General features: G+C 51.8%; 1 protein-coding gene and 1 non-coding gene across 3 annotated transcripts; one reads left to right on the top strand and one right to left on the bottom strand.

The window, feature by feature from the left end:
- The first annotated feature begins 245 nt into the window (after positions 1 to 245).
- TRNAW-CCA lies at positions 246 to 317 on the top strand. Its single transcript has one exon. It is a non-coding gene; the product is annotated as a tRNA-Trp (tRNA).
- A 2,632-nt stretch (positions 318 to 2,949) lies between these two features.
- Positions 2,950 to 22,909, bottom strand: E2F1 (E2F transcription factor 1). 2 transcript variants are annotated; one of them, XM_043495797.1, is made up of 7 exons: positions 22,389 to 22,909; positions 16,488 to 16,578; positions 15,084 to 15,303; positions 12,765 to 12,917; positions 10,718 to 10,832; positions 10,044 to 10,239; positions 2,950 to 7,170 (listed from the first exon to the last, which is right to left on the bottom strand). In XM_043495797.1, exons 1-7 carry the CDS (start codon positions 22,617 to 22,619, stop codon positions 6,920 to 6,922), a joined length of 1,257 nt encoding a protein of 418 aa, XP_043351732.1. In that variant the 5' UTR covers positions 22,620 to 22,909; the 3' UTR covers positions 2,950 to 6,919. The 2 variants fall into 2 exon arrangements, with proteins under 2 accessions (XP_043351732.1, XP_038226007.1); XM_038370079.2 differs by having other exon boundaries at positions 10,035 to 10,239; positions 22,389 to 22,888.

Raw genomic sequence — 22,909 nt, 5'->3', positions numbered from 1 at the left:
CATTTGCCAGCAGGACCAGGAATCCTCTGGCCATGGGCACCCAGCGTCCATGGCAAAGACCAGCTTTGGAATGAAGAGGGTACAAAGGGCTGCCTCCCATGGCTCTTGGGGCTGTCTCCCTCTCTGTATGCTCCATTGTATATGGTGATGGAGGAACAGGCTGTGCCTGATTCCAGTTACAAAGGCAAAGGGGGGAGGGAGAATAAGTTGTAGTGATTTGCTCCAAAAAAGACATGTTAACCAGTGACCTTGTGGCGCAATGGTAGCGCGTCTGACTCCAGATCAGAAGGTTGTGTGTTCAAATCACACCAGGGTCAGATGTTTCCTTTGATTTTTTTTTTTAAATGTCTCCCCACCCAATCTCTGGAGGTTTGCAATGCCTTCTTGGAGCCTGGGGAGGTGTAGTAGGAGCAGAAAGCTTGGGGTGAAGGAACAGCTTTAGTATTTCTCTCCACTAAGTAAAGCTGCAATATTTGTATGTTTGACTTTCCTGAACGACTTTTGGGGGAGGAATTACCAAAATCCATCTCTCTATTTTTGCATTTTAAGAGTAACTTTAATCTCCCCTTCGTGTCCCTAAAGCATTGCCTATTTTAAATAAATATTCTTCACCTGTGTCATCTCCCACACAGGCACCATGTCCCATTATTTAAACATTTTATTAAAACCAGTGTCTAAAAAATTATATAATACATGGGTTGGGAAAAGCATGTCTGTACATTTGGGTATAGTGCTTAGATTATCCAAAGTTTGTTTTTAAAGTCATATGATACATAATCAGCAATAACCCAAATTTCAGTGAATAGATTTAACAATACAGTTTAGATATTAGAAGCTGAATACTCAGGGTACATCACTCATGAAAAGCTGTTCAGAGATTTGGTTGTGGAAAGCAAAATATATCAATGAGTGGAGATTGTCCCTCAGTAATTGAGCATTAGGTTGGTTGTCCATTTAGAAAATACCATCCATGAGGAAAGTATTTGTTACTTTTCTGATCACGCTTCTCACCGGAACTCCAGCTCATCCCTCCTGGTACTGCTGATGTCAATGATGTGTTCTATGTAGCTGTCCCTCCACCACCTGATAGCATCCAACATCATGAGTTTCCACATCAGCCGAGCGTAGCTTTGACCGATTCCACATTCTCTCGGCACTCGCTTGTTACTGGGGTACCATGCGCCTAAGGTTCCGACGATCAGTGTGTGTGTCTGGACCTGGTAACCACCCTTAGCTCTCAAGGTTTTGGCCAGAAGGGCATATTTCTCTACCTTTTGAGCTTGGGCATCGTGAAAGGCCGGGATCCTGTTCTCGAACTGCACTGTGACGTCCACCATGATGATCATCTTCTGGTCCTCGTTGGTGATGACTATGTCCGGTCGCAGTAGGTTCCAGGGATGGCAGAGTTTATGGCAACCTTCCCCACGGGTGTCGGGATGGGTCTGGCCAGGCAATCTTGGATGGTGTTGTGTTGCAGCTGCCAACCTCTCAAATGGGGCTTATAGCTACACAGGACATGGGGTAGCATCCTGTTTTTACACGGCATGGTCCTCTGTTTGGGAAGACTTTTAGTTGGAAAAATAAAAGAGGGCAAGTATGCTTCCCCACTATTCCCCAAACTCCCAGATTCCTACTTTTTGAGGGGGGGGGAGATTCAAGTTTATTTCTGCAGGCTTTTTCTGTTCTTTTGCCTGCTAAGTTACAGCTTATCTAAGATCAGGAAAAAAACAAAACAAAAAAAACCCTACCTTATCTTGGGCTTTGATGATGCTTGGGAATCTAACTTCTTTGATGTCTCTCAGGGGAGGGTAGAGTTGAGCTACAGAGCAAAACACCCGGCTTCCTTGTGAGCAGCATTTCAGGTGAGGCCTCATTTTGAATTATTTGGTTTGCTAACTAAAACTAAGTAAATTTTTGTAACTCCATGACTGCGTGTGCCTGTGCGCAAACAAACTTTTTTCTTTTACAATTCCCACGACACTTGGATTTTTGTTTATTTTGTTAAGGCTTAGTCCTAACTGTTAGAATTGTTTGTCTGTAGTGAGTTTTGCATTTCGGGTCTCTGTATAAACCCTTCACTGATGAATGCCTTTGAAAATAATCAGTAAGAGGAAAATCTTTTCAGCAATAGGTATTTGCCCAGAGTTAATGCAAAGAGCAGATCAGGGTGCCTGCCTGCAATGGTCATAGTTATTTGTATTACCGTAGTGCTTAGGCTTCCTCATCATTGTACAGAACCTAGCATGAGGGGGTCTGGAGCAAGCACAGAACAAAGACTGTTCATCTCCAAAGCATCTATTTACTCATCCTTGCTACCCGACAGCGCATGTGCTGCAGAAGATTGGGTACAGGACAGGGCATTAGGAGACCTGGTTCTGCTCCCGTGTGACTGTGGGCTGGTCACCTCATCGGTGTACCTATAGTGTATGCAGCTATATGATGGAGATAATGAAGCTGAATCTCCTTTGTAAAGCACTGGGAGGTCTACAGCTGAGAAGCACCAAGGTTACCACAGAGGGGGCAGGGCAGCGTTCTAGAACAGTAGCCCAAGGTCAAGTGCATGACTGCAGGCAAGGCGTAGCCTAGCTGTGCTGAAGTCCCTGGGAATGAACGGAGCTGCCTGCATCCCCATATGTACAATAGTTTTTTTTTTTTAGCAGGAGACAGGTCGCCTCAGGCTGGTAAGTGCAGAGAGCTTGAGGCTCTCACAGGACACAGCACAAGTGCCAAAGGGTCATCCCCCACTCCGTGTGGACTGCTGCTCCCCCAGCTCAGACCCACAGGGTCTATAGAAGCATAGAAGCTGGGAAGTGGTCAGAGAAATGCTACAGCACTTTGGTGAGCCAGCCCAGCCAGGGCCCTCTCCAGCCCTCTGGCTTCTCAGCAGATGAGGATTTAGTCCAGTGACCTGCTATGCCCCCCAACAGACAAACAGACACTGGCCAGGAGTTCAGAGACTCAGTAGAAATGTTTATTAAAACACAAAGCACAACAGTACACAAAGCTCGTTAAAAGGCAGTAGATGAAAATGCGTTTCCACCTGTGTATTCAATTGTTCAAAGACCAGGAACTGCAACAGTTCATAGGAGTCCAGGGATGCAACAGGAAAATCAGCTGCCCAAGCAGGAGAGGCAGTGCTGCCCAGGCACTTGAGACAGGACGGGGGGGAACCCACTTCTGTTTTCTTCCGTCCTTTCTTCTCCCCGCAAACATACATTTGGGTTTTCCCCTCACCCTGGACCTCCTCTTCCCCGGTAGCCCAACCTGCAACACTGAGATCTGTTCCAGCCCTATAATCCCCTTCAGTAGAGGCCTGTGCCACCTCCCTCTTTGGCTGGGCACTGAAGCTGGAGGAACCCTTCTTCTGTTGTGCTTTCAGTTTTATTTAACACCACAACAAACTGTTCCCTGGCTAAGCCTGGATAACTCCCTGATAAGAGGGGAGCCAGGGCACCAGCACAAGTCTCCAGACATTTAGGCCAAAACAACACCATGGATTCTATCCTCTTCTCCCCCCCACCCCCCCCAAAATCATCCTCTACAAGGTTTGGTCAGTTTCTGTTCCAGTGCATGTCAGGAATGTCAAAGCTAATTGCATTAGGTTTGCATTGGGATGGGGACCTGGCTGGTCCTCCAGCCCTCCACAACATCCAGGAAGGGGACAGGCTACTGGTGACAGTTCTGGCAGGATGAGATTTACCCAAGACCCACATGGAAGCAGCTTGGAGACACCAGCACACCCATTTTTCTGAGCCTCTGTTCGTGCTTTGGCATTGATCCCCAGCTGGAATCCTGCAGGCGGCTCTGCTCACAGCACTCTAGGGAGCAGAAAGCACCTGGGAATCCCACGAGAACCCCAAACCGTACATGCTTATCTGACCCGCCAGGGATCACCCATCCCTACACTAAATAGCCAGCGAGTCAGCGTTACCCTTCTGCCAACCCCATGAAAGCTTTGGTTCATGGCCTGTCTAACTCTGTCAGCAAAGGAGCTGCCCCAGAACAGCCTTTGCATTGGCCCCACCTGCTCTCAGAATCCGCTCCATACACAGGACCCCACTTTTGAAGCACGGGGGGCAACCCCACCACAACAGTCACTTCAGCCAACAGAACGTGCTGCTCACTCGAGCTGCTGGCAGGGTCAGCTGCAGCTCCCTGTGCTGGAAAGTAGTTTATCTATCTTCCTGAGTCTGGGATGGCTCCGGGACTCATGCAGCCAGCAGGGGTCATACCAGATGGTTAGTTGTTTACACTTTGGTGCGGCAGCCTCACAGCCCTACTAGAGTTTGTGCCAGGAGAACTTATCTCCTCTGCTCTACTCAGGCAGCTGAGAGCCGTGTAGTTAAGGTACAGGAGAGAATGGGTGGAATGCTCTACATGGTAGAACCAGGTCCAGTTACGGCACTTCCAGCCTGCCTGCCTTCCTCATGCAGCCAGGACTAGCGAGAGTTTTGGGTGCTCATGACCAGCCAACAAATCAGCCACTCCCTCCATCCCTGCCAGGAGAGCAGGTGGGGGCCCTCCAATGGAAAGGGCCAGGTCTGTGCAGCTTCTCATTTGTATGAGACGTTAGGAGAACAAGCCCATGACCTGGGTACGCTGACATCAGCACGCAGTGTGAGGAAACTGAGGCAGATCAGAGCTCCCCCTACCCAAAGGATCCCTATTTCTTTATAAGTGAGAAAACCCCTGCCAGGACAGGGCCTCATCTGCCAGATTTCTCTGGCAAGGGAAGCACCTAGCCACGCAGGAGCTGCACTGGCTGCCATCCCGCCTATGCCCAATGGACGGCTGGGCATGGAAGGGTCCGATTTGGTCATCACCACTCGGCATGGAACACAAAACCCTCTAAGGCTTCCCTGGAGCCTGCTTCACTTTTCCTTTTTATAACTTCTTCGCCCACTTCCCTTCCGTGACTAAGCTGCTTCCACAGCGCATCCCCAGCATCTCCAGGCAGAGATTCTCTCCTGCCTCAGATTCGCCTCCCCACCCTTCCCCTCTATCAGACACGTCTGCTACTCATTTCCTGTCTACAATAAATAGCCCGTTCAGCCCACCAGCTTCCCTTCCCACCAGTTGCATATTCTACCTCACAGAGACGCTGCAATGCCCCCTGTTCCGGCCCAGTACCCCAGCTAGTGAGCTCCCACCTTGTCCCTTCACCTACCAGCCAGCTTTGCAAGTGGTTTGTATGAAAGGAACTCTGCGATTCTGTATTTAACAGCTGGCACTCTCTAGCCTAACAGAACACAAAATGGCCTCCTTCCCACCCACAATTCCTACCTCTGGCAGTCGCCCACTTGGGGGGAACACACGCACACACACACACGCAAGCATACAGAGACCCCTTCCAGAAGCCTCACATGGACCTTCTAGACCATATAAATAATAAATAAACTGCACTTGCCATCTGGACATCCTGCAGCACTTTGCCACAGGCAGGGCAGTCTCCCGGGCTCTGTTTGGCAGGGGAGACAGAGGCACCGGGAGGTTAAGTGACATGCCCCAGCACATCTGTGGCAGAGCTGGGAATTGACTCCTAGCTTTGTGTCAGGATCTCTAGACCACAGCTGCCTCCCACTCCAAAACAAAATCCCCGCAGTACTAACAGCTCCGCCCTGGGAAAGCATCACCCTATTTACCTCCTAGCAGAGCGCTAATTCCTACAGAACTCAGCTCAGCCGCACACATTCCACCTGGGAAATCAGAACTGTCCCCACGGGAACAAAACCACACAAAATAAATAAAATCAATCTACACAGGACTCTCCTTAAAGCTCTAACAAGGAACCTTTTAGAACCAAGAGCCAGTGTCATGCTGTATCTGGCCTTCGCACGCCCCTCCCCACTTGGATTCAGGAGCCCCCAAGGCCGATCTGGGAATTTCAGTTCTGCACGTTTCCCTTTTACATGGGGAGCCAGAAAGTGGAGCTCTTCCACAGCCAGCTGGCTGTTAAACAGACCCCACCCCTTTTTTTTTTTTTTTTTTTTGAAGCATAAGCCAGAACCTGGTCACAGGCACTACCCAATGGGCAGACATACACACAGCAGTTCCCCTGTACTCCACATCAGGCTGGCACTCCTCAGCAGGCCACCCTGTCACTACTATTTACATTCCTGAATGAGGGCACGCCTTGCCAGGAGAGGCCAAGAGACAGCTTACCACCATGGAGGCAGCTCTGGCCTACAGGGAATTGGTGCTAGGTTGCAGCTAAGCCAGGAGACACGTCTCTTGCTGCCAATCCCACAGCCAAGTTAGGAGACTAGCAGAGCAAAGCTGACGCTGGTGCTCTAGAGGGGCTGCGCCTGCAGGGCCAGGTAGTCGCTCCTCAGCAGAAAGATCAACGTCACTCACAATCGTTAAGGCGAGAGGGGGAAAAATGGCTCCTGCAGCAGGAGGGACGTATCTGGCTCTGCAGCTCGAGAGAGGGGCCTGCCCACAACAACAGAAGCTCTAAGGCAAGAGTCTGAGGTGGTTAGGGGAGAATAAGTTAAGCGGCCTTTGTTACTATGGCAGTGGCCGCATGGGCTATCCCCGCAGGGGCGTGGACCACAAAGCAGAGCTCCCCGCAGGGGAACGGGCTTGTGGAGGAAAGGCACATGCGTGAGGCGGGAGGAGACGGCGACAGCACCTTGCAGTCCCAGGAGGGCTTGGAGCACTGCAGGGAGAGGTTGTGAGGTTTCCCACACCTTCCCCCCTTCCAGCAAACCCCACCCATGCAGCCATTTACCATAACGTTCGCTACCTACAAACCCCATTTGCTTCAGCCCCTGTCTCCAGCGTGTCTACTTCCGACTCCCAAGCCTCCTCCAGCCACAGAGCCGGAGTCAGCCACAGCATCACATTTAGGCATCAGCACCCAGGAGGAGTGGCCCCGCCCGGCTGTGCGCTCATGGCACAGCGGCTCCACGGGAGGCAGTCAGAAGTCCAAGGGCGTAAAGTCCACGAAGTCACAGTCGAAGAGCTCGCTGATGCCCTCGCCCTCCTCCAGGCCAAAGTGGTAATCCTGGGGCTGGGGCGGAGATAGGTTGATGAACTCGTCCGGGAGAAAGCTGGAGAAGTCGTCCTTGCTCTGCTCCAGCAGTGCATCCACCGAGGCCAGCGGCGAGAGACTCACCTCATCGGCCGCGCACTTCAGTGGCAGTGCGCTCTCCCCAGGCAGGAGGGGCTCTGCAGAGACAGGCAATGGGTCACTGAGACGGGGTGTGCAGAGCTGAAGGATAGCCCACCAGGCTACCAACCCCTCTGCAGAGGGCTGCTTCATTGTCCCAACCCATGGGGGCTACAGCATCTTCCTACTGGACCATCAACCTCCCCATCCACCACCCTGGGGCTGCTGCATTATCCCATCAGCTGCCCGAAAAGGTCTGATCACTAGTTAGAGCCTCAGTGTGCTCAGTGCTGTATGAACACACTGACAGCTCTGCCTCTAAGAGCTCACTACCTACAAGCAGGTCCAGAAGAGACAGGATGGCAAGCAGCAGCCAGACCACCAGAGACTTGTGAGTTTGTTGGCTCCCTGCACATGAGACAGCAGCTTGTTCCTGGGGGAATAACCTGGCCCAGGGGTATGTTTGTGGGGTCTTCCAGGAACACAGGTTTGGTTTAAAATACATCAGGGAACTAGCCTTCCACTGGCTGGCGTGAAAGGCTACGGTAGAAGTCTGGGGACCTTGACAGGTCCTATTCACTAAAAGGGTTAAAGAGTTGCATTCCTCAATTCATATGCAGACCTAATCCCAGCCAGGCACCTGCTATGTAATTAATAGCAAGTGTCTAATATCAGCACCTGTCAATGCTCCAGCAGAGTCATCAGTTCATTTGCACCAAGGTGATGGTTTCAATTAGAGAGGGGCCAGATCCAGCTTTGGGAGCTCAGCCATGAGTTAGCATTCCATAGCTAAGGCCCACTCCTAGTTTGAATTCTAGCAGCTCTGAAACAGGACAGGTTACTGCTCTTCACATTGGATGTGTCAGTCCTAGCGAGGTAGCTTTCCTCTGCTGGGGGAAGACTACAGAGAAACCTTTTGCACATGCTGGTTTGGCATTACCTGGAGCGGAAGGTGGAACTGCTTAAGCAGAGGTACTGCCTCAGAGCTGGGCAGCTGCTCTTCTGCCCCTCAGCCACCCTAGTGTGGGTTGTCACAAGGATCCTCCCCTGCTCCATGTGTGTGCAAAGCTCCAGGGGGTGGTCTGGGCTGTGGGTGGGGCAGTTCCTTGGCTCTCCTAATAACCAGCTGAGACTGGGGCCCGGGCAAGGCTCCATTGAGGTAAGATGGAGGAGCTGCCAGTGGCCTTGGGTGGCATCCGGAACGGACATCAGCTCTGGTATTTGCCCCACTGACGTAGGAGGTTTCCACACCTTTGGTTGGGAAGAAGTTAAGTGTGGGGCCCACGACTACTTTGAGAATACTGGTTGAAAATGCCCTTTCCTGTAGCTGGCTGGGCAATCAGCCGCCTTCCCTTCTGTGTGCCAACCCCTGACAGTGACCCGGTATAGCCATCTCCATGCGGGGCCATGGCCACCCACCCAGCAGAGAGCAGGCGGACGCTGCAGGGCTCTGCCCTTGGAACATGTTACAGCGCTGACTCCAGATCTGCGCTACCTGCTCCTGTTTGCGGGGACAGCTCGAGGTGTTCCTTCAGATCTCATGTCCTGAATGGTCCCCCTCCCCCCATCCCAAGCCACTGGGGATAATCAGAGCCCCCGTCATGGGCACTGGAATGGGGAGTAAACATCCTCCCGCCGCACATGGTTGAACAGCTTCACTAACAGGGAGGAAGCACACCTACCACTCCTCAGAGGAGCAGCAAAAGCGCTCAGCCAGGGCAGGGTGACAGCTGGACTAAGGAAGCAAGCCTTCCCAGAGAGAGCAGTCTGGGGCCTTGCTCCCAGGGAGAAGCACACACGTTGCCTGCACCTTGAAACCCAGGGCAGCGGACAAAGTTAGGCTGGGGAGAGGGACGCTGAGGCAGGGAGAGAGAATCTGGGGCTAGAGCGTTACCATCTCCCCACCCTTAAAATACCATCAGTGTTCTTAGCTACTCTGGCTATGCCCTTCACTGCAGCTTGGCTCCGAGGACGGGGAGGCACGTACTCAGCGAGGCATGCTTCAGCCACTAGCACAGTTCTGGGGCCCAGCCCTCCACCAGTCTGTACCTGCGATAAGCGTAGCTGTGATTTAGAGGGCAAGGCAGGTGAACCCCACCCATGAGTGACTGTGGCCGAGGGCAAACCTGGCCAAACTCACACACAAGGGGTTGCTCAGGCAGAGCCAAGCTGGGAAGCAGCTCCATCGCTATATACACAAGTCTTGGGAAAAAGCAGCATCCTCAAGGGGGCTGGGTTTCCCCTCTGGGATCCCAATGTGCAAGCCGTGCTACAGTTAAGGCGTCACTTCCATTCCCAGCCCCTAGATCACAGGGCTGGAGCTTCCAGCCCAACAGAGAGTTTTCAGATCTGACTTAGAAACCAGTCTCTTCCCAAGTCTCAGCTGAGGAGCCATGATTTATAATCCTGACTAAACCCGTTTGTCCGTTTGAGTCATCAAGTGGGTAGGTGGGGGTTGGGCCACTTGCCAGGTCCTCTCCCTGAGCCATCACCAGCTATGCTTTGGCCCGCCAGACATAGCCTACCAGTCATGGGAACCAGGCACCAGAGTCAGTCAGACCCTCCCCGCATCTGCCATATCACTACAGATACAGTACGCAATACCCATCTGCAACTGTCACCCGCACTGTGCAACGGGGACAGTATTTCTCCGTCCCCATTAATTCCTTGTATATTTACTACGCAGCGTTTCTGGTCTGAGACACACTCTGTGAAGCTGAGCATTGTTTTGCCTGGCTGGCAGAAACGCAATTGGATTGTTCCAACCCCGCAGCTCCATCAGCACCCAGAACCCACTAACCACAGGTCCCTTTGAGCTGTGTCTAGTGCTGAGCCTGCCAGACCCCTCCACACTCACAATGCACTTCCCCAACTGCAAAGCAGGCTCTGAAAACCGGGGAAGATGTCCTGTGCCCATACACACCTTGCTCACCAGGCAGCAAGGGCAAGTTCACATCCTGGGTGGGGTGCAAGAGCGGGGATGCTGCTGCCTCAGAAGAGCCAGGGGATGATTCCTCAGCAGTAGCTTTGAAAGGACTCTTGACTGGGCTACAGACCCCAGAGCTGTCTTCTGGGCACAAGAACACGTCGATGGGGCCCTGGGTGCTTTTCAAGGAAACCTGGAAAGCCTGGAAGAGAAGAGCAAAAAGAACCACTAATAGCAAGGGCTTGCCAAGGGCAGAGTGCTTATGTGGCCTGGATGCCCCACAGTCACGCCAGCTCACCGTAGATCCAGAGCAAGGCATGCCAGGAAGTACAGACCTGCCAGCTGCCACCGGCCCCCCAAAGGGGGAGTGAGCCTCCAAGCAACATCCGTGGGTAATGGCCTGCTAAGCTCAGGAGACCAGCCCCCTGTAGGGGATTCGGGCCCCTGCCAGGAGTAGCAGCACAAACGCAGGCAGCGTGAAGTGACCCAGGGCGCCAAGGTTGAGGGGTTAGCGTCAGGTGAGCAGTTCATGGGGCAGGAGGCTTTATTCCCCCCACTGATCCAGGCATCTACAAACAGGGAGCCCTGCCCATTGCAATGCGACAAAGTAGGATAGCCAGCTGCAGAAGGATGGTCCCGGGCACTGCTGCAATGGGAAGGGGTGTAGAGGGAGGGGTTACCTCTGCTGGGTCTGAAACTTGCAGCTGGGTCTCTGGAGGGGCTTTTATCACCATCACCATTTGCTCAGAGGGGTCCGCGATGCTGCGGAGATCTTGGCAAGTCACGTAAGCAGAGGTGCACTCAGTCAAGGAGTATTCACTGGAAGGCTGTTTGGTGGCTGTTCCCTTCCATCCAGACCAGAGACAGCTTTACAAGTTGGATACAATAGCTAGTGGGACTCAGAAGCTGGGGAACTGTCAGACCCTAACCACAAGCAGCTGCCTAAGCATTCAACTCACCAACACACAGGCAGTGACTTACTCCAGGGCGTGCAGTGATTGGGAAGAGGTGCACTTCTGATGCTCAAAGCACTTTGTGTTTGACAGTGCAATCAAGGCAGGAACATACTAACCTCTCCAGTGTTAGAGATGTTCATCCATGTCTGTCCCACGCTCTACCTGATACCCTGGTAGTCATCACTGCTTACAGCTATCCACTGTGTAACTATAGTATCTCCACGCTTGCTCACACACACACACACACACACACACACACACACACACACACACACACACACACACACACAGAGTATCTGAGTTGTAAGGGAACCTAGCCCCATCCCAGTGGCCATGTCCAAAGCCTATACCCCCTTTCCACAGCCCTGCAAGAGACAGAAGTTGTCTGAATTATTTGTGCTGTGTGACAGTGGCAGATGCCTGATGTATATGGTCAAGAAGCCACTCAAATCCTGAGCCCCCTGCCCCGACTTAGGACAGGAGATTAGTGATTTAAGAATACTGGTATCTGCAGTGACCTAGATGCAGCATTTGTGCATTGCAATTCCCAGCTGCAGTCGTGAACTTCTGACAGCAGCAGCACTTGGGCTGCACAGTAGAGGAGAAATCAGGTAGCAGAAGGGGATGGGGAATTAATGCAGGTCTGCATGCTCACTGTTGGTTACCTACAAAAGTTGAACTGAAGTGATCTTCCATGTGATGCTGAATAGCTGCTGCTTGCCAAGGACCTGGTGCAATGGCTTCACCCTTCCTCCCATCCTTCACTAACAAGCATGACTCCACTGCGTAGAAACGGCAGCCCACAGATTACTTACGACAAAAAAGTCATGTGGCTCATGGCACAAGCATGTAGGACACAACAGTTGTGAGCCGTTAAAGAGAAGAGCAGAAGTGATATGTGGTTTGCAAAGGAGCATGCAAACACACCAGCAGAGCCACAAGCTTAAAGGAATGGCACGCTGGCTGCAGACCAGCCAGCACAGGGCAGGAATCCAGCCCCAGATGTTTTGGTTTACAACAAGTTTTACAAAACCTCAACATAAACAGAAACGTTTCCATGACACTAGAGATTTAATCAATTCTGGCTTGAGCCAAACAACCTGCCTCCCCCAATAGCGTTCACAGCCCAGACCTTGCTGAACCAGAAAGCAAAGCTGAAAGGATTTGCCCATGCTAAGCAAAATGCCCAAGAACGAATCAATGGAATGAACCATGAGGAATCCTAATTCTAAAGCCCTTCTCCACATTAGGCACCGGGGGTCACAGTTAACAGATGCAGACCTGAGACTTTTTAGCTTGCCCCCTTTAAGGATAAAGTTACCCAATCGCCCCCTAGGTTGGGAATTGGCTGGTATCACCTGAACTGTGACAATAGGCAGCTTTCTATGGTTTGAACAAGATGGTCAGTGGAGACTATGCTACAGCCAAAGCAACCACCTCACTCGCACTAGAGTGCATGCTTCCCGCCACATGGAGCAAGGAACGCAACTCCTTCGCAACACTGCTGCTCCTTAAGGAGATGGGCCTTGTAGCCCAGCCTGAGATCAACTGTCAAAACTATCTTCCAGGTACAGAGCTTTCTATCAGCTCAGGGGGAGGAAGCACAGACAAGACACCACCCCTTGGCCTGGCATGTTTAGCTCCTTGAGGCTAGCCTGCAGATTGGTCGCTGTGAAGCTATTAGAACAGAGCCACACAAAACAGGCATTGCAGCTCCCAGATCTCACTACACAGTAAAGCGGCTCCTGTAGCCCCACTCAGACAAGGATATTGCTGATTCTCAGGGTCCTCAGTGAGGAGCTTGAGCTGGACGGTGCACATCTGGAGGAGGTCATCCAGCTGCTGCTCAGCCACCTGAAGGTCATGGATTTCCTTCTCCAGCACCTGGTACTTACTGGTGTTCCCCATAGCTGACTGGCTGCCCCTAGGAAACAGAACACTTGGTTCAGTCGTGTTCAGGTCCAGGCTGCCATTGTTCTGCAGAGTGACCGTAGGTGTGGGGATTACACTCATCCATAGCCACCTGCCCCCTTACCACACCCATGATGTGTCCCCTCCCACACAGACACATGAGGCTGTGCTCTCTGGCAACAACTCCTTTGTCAGCTGGCAAGCCAGGAAATGAAGTCATGAAACAGGGAAAGGTGAGGCAGGGAATTCCACCTCCACCATGGCCATCTGGTGCCAGTCAGATAGGCCACAGCAGAGGACTGGGGAAGGGGCTCTAGCTAGTTTGACCCCAAGGGCCACGGCCACTATTTGTTTTCAGTAGCAACCAAGGTGCTAAGCACCACTCAACACAAAGAAAAGTGCGGCCCTGCCCTGAAGCACAGGTCCACACCCCCTCCTGTATCAGTGTCCCCCCGCCATGCACCCAAGTGCAGGGTCTCCCACACCCACCATTGCAAGCGCCTGCCTTCCCAAGGGGCAGCGGCTTTGCACACTGAGGGGCTGCACCACAGCCTCTTGGGTGATTCACTCTTTTCCTGCCCAGCCCCATGGTGGGGCACTAGAGGCTATCCTCAATACAGCATTCACCCCCCGGAGGGGGAGAAGAGGGCAGGCACAGCCTCCTCTCCTGCACGGCCAGCCACTAGGGGACATTCACCATGGACACTACGCTGCCAGTCTTGTAGGCTTGACACCCCCCCGACCACATTAGCCTGAAAGGGGACTGGCTGGAGCTATCCTTGAAACTCAGATCCTGCAGGTGCAAATACAACAGCCGCACATGACGTAGGCCAGTCGGTGCTCAGAACTGGGAACTGCTCACAGAGCTTCACCCAAGGCATTATTAAGGCAGATGCTTGGACACAGGTTCAATAGAGCCATTCTCCAATGTTCTGGGCTGAGGGCTCAAGCCCCTGCACCCACTATTGTAAGCAACAGACTTGCCATTACTTTAAAATGCAGACTAACGTGCTTCCCTGCAACATTTACACCTAGGTGGGGTAAGTTTATTCTGATTTTAGTCAAAGTCATCCTGAGCCATTGGCTCATTAAGCTGACGTGGTTAAAGTGTGTCAGAGCCAATGGTACACAAGGGAGTAATGCGATGCGACCAGCTTCATGTCTGACCCCCTTTGACTGCCCTAACCCGATGGATCAGGCTCCTGTTCAGCAGTTGGGTAAACCTCAGTGTGGGATTGAGCGAGCCTCGAACACAGGACTTTCACAATCATAATCAAGTGCCTTAACCACTCTGCCATTGCACTTGAATTTCTGATTTCATGCAAATTAGGACTCTTTTTTAAAGAGCATTTTATGTAGTAAACATTAGGATTAAGGCACTGGACTAAAACTCAGAACTGGGTTTAATTCCAGGTCTGGTCACAGACTCCGTGTGTGACCCTAGACAACTCACTTCCCCGTGCCTTGGTTTCCCCATCTGTAACATGGGAATGATCCTGGCTCAGCTCCCAAGGAAGTTGCAAGGCTTGTTTGTGAAGCTCTTTGAGACTTCAGGCAGAAGGCACCTGAGGACAGTAAAGGGTTGTTCATGGGTCAACAAACTGTAGAGTTATGTACAAAACTGGCCCCTTCTGAAGTCCAAATCCCCAGGGAGGAGTTCCCAGAGAACTCACTGGAGGAAAGGGGAAAAACAGACACTTTAGTATCCCAGTGGAAGCACTTTAACCCAGTAAGGGTAGTACACTGGGGGCATTTAAATGTACAGCCAAAAAATGCAGCTCTCTAGCCTCTGACTCAGCTCTGGAGGACTGCACCAGTTGAGCTCACATAATGAACAGTGTCTGGGAATATGGAGCATGAAGGGGAACCTAAGGATACGTCTACATGGCAAGCAGAATCCTGCAGCAAGGAGCCTCAGAGCCCAGGACTATAGCATGAGCCCGAGTCTGCAGTGCTAAAAATAGCTGTGTATACGTTTGGGCTGGAGCTCGGGCTCTGAAGCCAAGCCCACCCTGCTCCGTAGGCCACAGAGTCCGAGCTCCAGCCTGAGCCCAAATATTTACACATTTTAGTGCCATAGCTGCCATGGGTTCTGCTTGCCATGTAGATGTGCTCAAAAAGTCCCAACCAGTTACACCCATGCTGGCCACACAACAAAGAGCTTGGTGCTCATACATACAGCCACTGGATGTTGTTCTTGGATTTCTTGGTGATTAACTGAATGCCCTCCAGGACATTGGTGATGTCGTAGATCCGCCTCTTCTGCACTTTCAGGACCTCTGCTGCCCAGTTGAGATCCACCACCCCATCTGGTGACTGGCTGAGCAGCTCCAGGAAACGCTTGGTGGTCAGGTTCAGAGAGGTTTCATAGCGGGACTTCTCCCCAGGAGATTTCACACCTGTAAGCAATTCAAGTTGCTTGTTACAGATTTATACAGAAGCGACAACACAAAAAATCAGTGAGTGGAGTCTTCCTTCAGCACACCCGCCTGGCCGCCACTGGAAAGGGGCTCAGCGCCCAGCCTTGGGGGCTCCCATGTTTACTCTAACATCAGGATCCACTGTGATCCATTTACACAGCGTTTTGTTTTTTAGTTTTTTTTGCCAGCATCTGCAGGTTTAACCCCTTTACTCCCTATTCATCTAGATCATTAATGAGGATCATTTCCATTTGATATCTGGGCACTGACCCCACTGTACTGTAATCTCATTGTCACTGTAATCCTTCGCTTACAGTCCTTCAGCCAGTTTTCAATCCTTGTGACAATGCCAACAGGCAAATCAGTTATTGCTTTAACAACCGAAACCGAGACCTGTTCCATTCGCAACATTCCCTTCACACCACTTAAGATGGAGTGCTGCATTTCTCCATGTGCTGCACATCCACTGCTGAAGTCCAGCCCCTCTGCAGGTCAGCCTGGCACAGACCTGGGTAGTTTGTCTGTCCAGGTGAGACTTGAGATCACAAGCTCTGCATACAGCATGTTAATTCTGGTGCAAGTGGGAAAACATGATGGCATGAAACAAATGCTCTCATGAGGTTCCCAAGTGCTCTAGCCTCAAGGGACAGGCCAGAATGCGTGAAGCAGTCTGTCATCACCACCAGACAACTCAAGAGCCCAAGCCCAATTCCAGAGGTACATGAAGTGCCACTAAAAACCTGCAGCTTGATTTCCAGATGGGCTACTGGAAAGCACAAGCCAGAACAGGCTGCGCAGGGACTCAGCTGCTGGGGGCATGCCTATTTATGCCCAAACCAGTGAGAACAGGGCAGGCAGAGCAGGACTTAACACCCAAGAGACTTGAAGTTACACCCACCACCCTTTAGTAGAGTTGGGCCAGCTGAGGCAGTCCCAGAGCTGGCTCTGCACAGAGAGATGGAGCAGGTGAGAGGCTGCAGTGGGTGACAGGGTAGGTGCTGCAACATTGAACGACCTGATCTCCTCCAGAGGGCAATGGACTCCATGACCCACAGTCTCAACCACCATAGCTCAGCTTGGCTGGGGATTCAGCCCTGTTAGGCCATTTGGAAAAGAGATGCAGTGGCTGAGCAAGTAGAGGCAGCAGAAAGTGGTACCTGTACCTTTGACAGGGTTTTTCGCTTTGCCCCGGGATGTCTGGATGCTCTCTGCTGTGTACTGGTGATCGGTTTCCAGATCTAACTTTCTCTTCACCTGCAAGAGAAGGAAGGCTTGTGAAGGAACAGCATGCCACAGATCACCTCCCCCTGCAGGTTACCGCTGGAGCGGAGATCCAACAGCACCAGCCACATTACTTCCAATTGAAAGTCGTGACCATCGGTCAGCTATTGGGCCTATGCGATACGAGTTTGGTCTCAGCCTAGTTACCAGCAAGCGTCTCCTGCAGAAGCCACCATCGTGATCAGCAGCCAGACTGGTGGGCTCAGCATAGACCAACATGGCTTTGCTGGTATTTAATGGAAAATGTTAACTGCAGAGTGTCACCAGACTTTGCATTATGGAGCCAAAACACCACCCCAGTAGCAGTGAAAACATAAGAAACATAAGAACGGCCATACTGGGTCAGACCAAAGGTCCATCCAGCCCAGTATCCTGTCTTCCAACAGTGGGCAATGCCAGATGCCCCAGAGGGATAAACAGAACAGGTAATCATCAAGTGATCAATCCCCTGGAGCAGGACCAAAGGTTTTGAGATAAAGAGCCTTGAACTGCAGGCATTTAACCTTTCACACAGGCAAAGCCAACCAAAGGGAAATCCCACCAACTAGACAAAAGAGTGGGGCAGGTGCAACTCCTATGTGGGTAGGGAGAGTACTTGAATCAGCATGTCCTCGGTGCGTTAAGAGATTCTGCCCCCCATGTAATGGTTTATTAACAGTGTGTGGGTGTGCTGGAACAGTGTTCTAGCATTTCCGTTAGGAGCCAGAACAGCATTCCTATACATCTACTGGTGCTGGGCTAGGCAGCTCCTTTCCCTCCCTGGTTGCAGAACGTCCTCCAAGTTAGCAGGTGCCAGGTCAGCACAGAGGGAGACGCTGCAGGTGGGACTGGGGGGAGAAGCGGGGGAGCACGGGGCCAGAGACTCAGAGTAGAGATGAAGCTGAGCAATATTGGGAGTCAGTCAGCGGGCCGACTGAACAGCTGGGCCACCCCATGGGGAACTGAAGCCAAGCAGGTAAGGATGGGATGGATCCTGAGGGGAGTCATTCCCTGCTCCCTCAGGCCTCCCCTATCCCCCTCCCATCTGCCTCCCAGATCCTCCCTTTCCCTCTCAGGGCCTCCTCCTGCCCTGGTTCCAGCACTCCTTTGTCAGGGATCCAGCACTGTTTCTTAACTGTGTGGCACAGGCCTCCTTGCTGTAAGCTTCCACAACTCACTCCACGCTCAAAACTTAAGGCATCATGTACACACGGGGCCACCTGACTCAGCAGCCTGTCTCTCTGGTGCTCAGTGCTGAGACGTGAAAGCCCCACAGAGGGACTGCAAGGATGTTTTTCTGACTCCATGTGATCACCTTACGACTGTTGATATCAGTCCTTAGAACTGTATGCTGGTTACACACCCGGTAACAGGTATTTCTACAGCACCCATCACCATAGCATCCATATGCGAACTGGGCATTCAGCAAACCCTCATACCATCATCTCGACCATTCCTGGACTCTCTTTCCCCTTCGTCTGACACTTTGGTGATGGGCACTATTCAGTGCCTAATTGTGCCAGGCTTGCCAAGGCTGAGCCCTGGCACCTCTAGGCTTGGCAATTCATAGCCTCAACATCTCTGGGCTCCCAGCCAGCAGCCTCCCAGCTCTGAAGGCAGCACCACTGCCAGCAGCAGTGCAGAAGTAAGTTGGCAATACCATACCACTGCCTTCAGAGCTGGGTGCCCGGCCAGCAGCTGCTGCTCTCCTGCTGCCCAGCTTGAGCCCCAGCAACTCTTTAATTACAAATTAAGCACTGGCACTATTAAAATGCTTCATCATAAATCCGTCCTTCAGTTCGGTCTCAGGTTGCCTCTGTTGAGAGTTCGATGTGGAACCGGCAGGGGGTTTGGGGTGAGGAGCCGTCTTTCTCCCTTGCCCTGGTTTTACATTTTCAGTGATGAGGGGGCAATGCCAAGCTAGAGACCAAAAGCATTTTCCATGTGCTAGAGTCCAGCGGGATCTAATTAGAGAAGACATGATGCTGTCTTCTAAGCGCATCTGAAGGTTGCGCTATTCCTCCAATGCCTCAGGAAGCTGCTGAACGATTCCTACCATCAGCCATTTGGGAACACTTCAAAGCCAAGGAGTCCTTGCTAAGCAGATGTGCCCCAGAAGTGGAGAAACCAAAATAGGACTGGGAAACATTCACCCACTTGCTTCATGCGAACAGCATTTATAAGAGCAAGCTGTCATGAGTGCTCGATGATTTATAACTCATCATGCTGCAAACGCCCAGTCTGAGTCCCCCACCTTGCAGCCGACACTTTCTGCTGTTGTCTCGTAACACAATCTCTTTCCTTTCACGCAATTCACAAAGGTACAGACACAAGACAGCATTATCCATGGGCCCCCATCAGCACGTATTTCATTGGGTGCCTTATTGGGACCCTGCACCCAGTTACTAATGGGATGGGATTTGTTAGCATGAGTAGGGAGCTTGGTTCTTTAACTGGTACCCAGCTCATGTGCCACACACAAGGATATAAGCTACAAACCAACTAGAGAAAAGGACCTGGGGATTACAGTGGTGAGAAGCTGGATGAGAGACAATAGTGTGCCCTTGTTGGCAATAAGGCTAACAGCATACTGGGCTGCATTAGTAATAGCATTGCCAGCAGATTGGGGGATGTGATTATTCCCCTCTATTTAGCACAGGTGAGGCCACATATGGAGCACTGCATCAAGTTTTGCGGCCCCCCCACTACAGAAAGGATGTGGACAAATTGGAAAGAGTCCAGCGGAGGGCAACAAAAATGATTAGGGGGCTGGGGCACATGACTTACGAGAAGAGGCTGAGAGAACTGGGTTTATTTAGTCTGCAGAAGAGAAGAGTGAGGGGGGATTTGATAGCAGCTTTCAACTATCTGAAGAGGGGTTCCAAAGAGAATGGAGCTCAGCTGTTCTCAGTGGTGGCAGATGACAGAACAAGGAGTAATGGTCTCAAGTTGCAGTGGGGGAGGTTTAGGTTGGATATGAGGAAAATCTTTTTCACTAGGAGAGTGGTGAAGCACTGGAATGCGTTACCTAGGGAGGTGGTGGAATCTTCATCCTTAGAAGTTTTAAGGCCCAGCTTGACAAAGCCCGGGCTGGGATGATTTAGTTGGATTTGGTCCTGCTTTGAGTAGGGGGTTGGACTAGATGACCTCCTGAGATCTCTTCCATCCTTAATCTTCTATGATTCTATGAGATCAAAGCTTTCTAGGGTAGCAAGTGGAGCACCTGACTTGATCATCCAATGGTGCCAACAGGCAAAGCTCCAGCTCAGACTAGCGCTCCAGCTAACTGCCTGGGACCACATGGGCGGTCAGGAGAAGTTGAAGGTTCAAGAGAACTTTAAGACTTTGTACATTGTGACTGTACCTGTCTCTAGCCTCGTTTAGTGCAATATGATCTAGTTCACGAAGGACACATTTGGGAAGGAGGAGACTCGGTAATTGGGGCCTATTTTATTATTAGAAGGGAACAGCCTGATAATACAGAAACAGATAGATTAGACAACTCCCTCCTGCCCAAAGCATCTCAACTTAAGCAATCAGGGAACGAGTGAGCGGTTACTCTCACTACCCTAGACAGCTGACGGTCAGTTTAAGATACCTAGATCCCACTGCACTACCGGGAAGCACCAATGGGAGCAGAAAACAAGAGTTCTGCCCCCTTTCCTCATGCACACTAGGGTGTTTAGAGCTTCACCGCCCGCAGGCACCAGGCTGCAGCCCCACCAGAACTGTTGGTGCAGAACAGCCTATGGGCACTGGGCTGCTGATTGCTTATTAAAGAATCAGAGACAGATTGTTTCAGAGGAAGCTCCCACGCACTTTGCAAAGAGCTAGGAGAAAAGCAGCTCACGTTTTGTGGCTTCACAAACAAGGATCCTCCTTGAAACATCAGTCCTACCACATAAACCAGCAGCGCTTCCAGCACAACAGCAACAATCACGCCTTTCCATCCCAACCACCCACTCCCCACCACAAGCAGGGAGACACCAGACAGGGAAAACTCATTATGGATTCCTGACCCAAACAGTTAAAAAAAAACAAATGATCAGCTGTAAGGTCCCTCAAACTACAGTGAGAGGCCTCTGGAAGATGGCATGTTTAACTAGCAAAGCATGTTGTGGTCTTTTCCTCTTCCACTCCCCTGTTCCCCGCCCCCATCTCTACTGAGCTAAAAGCGTGGGGATTTTATTCTGGGACAGATCCACTCACTGACCATGGCCAATGCCAGATGATGGCTTAAAACTCCATCTTAAAAGTACACAAGTAAAGAAAGATCCCACACAATGATCTGCTTATGCCCTGATGGAGGAAAACTGCAAGCCCTTGTTGCTTTAGCCTCAGTCTAATTGCAGGTGCTAGTATGAATCATTTAAGTGTCTAAATCAATCTTATGAAAACAATTCAGGAAACCAAAAGAAAGGAAAGGCTCTGCTAGTTCAGCCTTGCAGTTCTTGGTGCAAAATCAGGGTCTAACAAGGCAAGGGCAGACTTCTGCTTGGAGCCCACTGAAGACAATGGGTGTCTGCATGGGTGCAAGGGTCAGCCCTGCATATTTCACAGCACAGTCTGAATTCATTACATTACAGTAGCATCCAGTGGCTCCAATAACAATGAAGGCCCTCTTGTGCTGATGCTGTAGAAGACAATGCCTGCTCACCATAGCTTATCCTAATGATTATTTAGAAGTTACATGCCTGACTGTATATGTATACACTCCCACACTGGACAAGCAGAATTTTTCAAGACTCTGACTTTAATATCCTGAAGCATTTATAACACTGCAGACTGCTGCCATGGACATTAAAGGATCATCACAACAAACAGAGATTTGAGAACAATCTGAGAAGTGTGTAGAGTTAAAATCCACTCAATGGATTTAGTTCTGAAGTGGAGCTTTGAGACTTTTTGATGACTGGTGTATATCCACTCTCAGAACACCCCCTCCCCGCCATTAATAATTTATTTACATATTTTCAAAAGCAATCATCATTCCTCTCCACTGTACCACAGTATGTCACTCCTATGTTAGCGAACAGCTAATATTTCAGAACCAGAATTTACAAGTCCCATTTGAACCTGTTCTGCCTCACTACTTAGCCCTGTAAACGATTAACAGCAGAAATGCTGAATCAGGAACAGACTCAGAAAACTGTACAAGCAACCAATCTCATGTCAGGCCTCACTCACATAGTACTGCCGGTTCCTCCCTTACTCCGGAGCTTTATCACATGAAGCCGGAAGACCAAGAGCAGCAGCCACACCAAGGCCAGCTACTTGCCTTATCTAGCACCAGAGAGAACCGTATCGAGGACAGCGGAATGCAAGAAGCGCCCTCTCTTTCGATGATCTGTAAAACTGAGGCCCTGGCCACAGGTGGCCCTTTAAAGACCCCAGAGCACTTTATTTTCACGAGGGTAGAGCCAATGACCACAGTATGGGGGAAACCGGGCTATTACATCTCCCGCCTTGGATTACCCGGCACTGACGCAAAGTTTCTCTCAATTTCCTTTCTTTGTTTTATTTCCGGGGCCCTTTAGAGCACCATCAGGGGATCCTCCGGCCCTACGGCATGACCCCGTGCTGTGACAAAGCTGCCACGTTTCACCGCACACGGCTTTAGCAGTGACAAGGGGGGGAAAGGGGCGGGGGGCAATACACGGGCAGAAAGAACTCGCGTGCTCTCCAGCGAGCAAAGGGCCTGATTTTCAGCCGGCCAAGCCCGCCCAGCTCCGGGCGTCTGGAGATCCCCTGGGGGAAGCCGGGCTGCTACCGAGCTGCAAACCAGAGAGCTAACGTGGCGTTACCGGTGGGCGTCCCAGCGCCGGTCTCTGCGCCGCCGGGCCCGGCCGGGGGGCCTGCGGGGTGGCGAAGAGCAGCAGCTCGGCCTCGCTCTCCGCTTCAGGCGTGGGGAGCGCGTCCGGCGTGGAGATGATCACAATCTGCTGCTCCATCACGTGGAGGCCCCCGGCGCCCCCCAGCAGAGCCTCCAAGTCGGCCACGCAGGCGCTGCCGTCCGGGGCCACCCCCAGAGACATGGTCCGGGCGGCGGGCGCTCACATCCCCGGCGCTCGGGGGAGAGTGGGGGGACGCGCCCGGCCCTGCTCCCCTCCCTGCGCCGGCTCAGAGGGCCATGGCCCTGGGCCGCGGGGCGGCGGCGGCCTGCGGCAAGAGACGGGGCTGGCCCCGGGACACGCGTCCCATGCTCAGGGAGGGCCGAGGCCCGAGGACGCGCAGCCACCAGCCGGGGGGGCGGCGGCGGCGGCGGGGCCCGGAGCGAAGGGCACCTAGGCAGCACCCCGGAGCCTCAGCCCTGGGCTGGGGCCGC

This window comes from Dermochelys coriacea, chromosome 13 (genome assembly GCF_009764565.3).
Source record: "Dermochelys coriacea isolate rDerCor1 chromosome 13, rDerCor1.pri.v4, whole genome shotgun sequence".
Taxonomy (NCBI): Eukaryota; Metazoa; Chordata; order Testudines; family Dermochelyidae; genus Dermochelys; species Dermochelys coriacea.
The sequence above is the reverse complement of the archived record's forward strand: the minus strand, read 5'-3'. Positions and strand labels throughout refer to the sequence as shown.

What these genes read in the sequence shown, in the direction of transcription:
- E2F1 (XM_038370079.2), bottom strand. Translation starts at nt 22,619, where the DNA reads ATGTCTCTGGGGGTGGCCCCGGACGGCAGCGCCTGCGTGGCCGACTTG. An exon ending in GAGGACCCTGAGAATCAGCA is followed by an intron (nt 10,833 to 12,764) that starts ATATCCTTGTCT and finishes GACTGAGTGCAC; the next exon opens with CTCTGCTTACGTGACTTGCC. An exon ending in AAGTTTCAGACCCAGCAGAG is followed by an intron (nt 10,240 to 10,717) that starts GTAACCCCTCCC and finishes CTTCTCTTCCAG; the next exon opens with GCTTTCCAGGTTTCCTTGAA.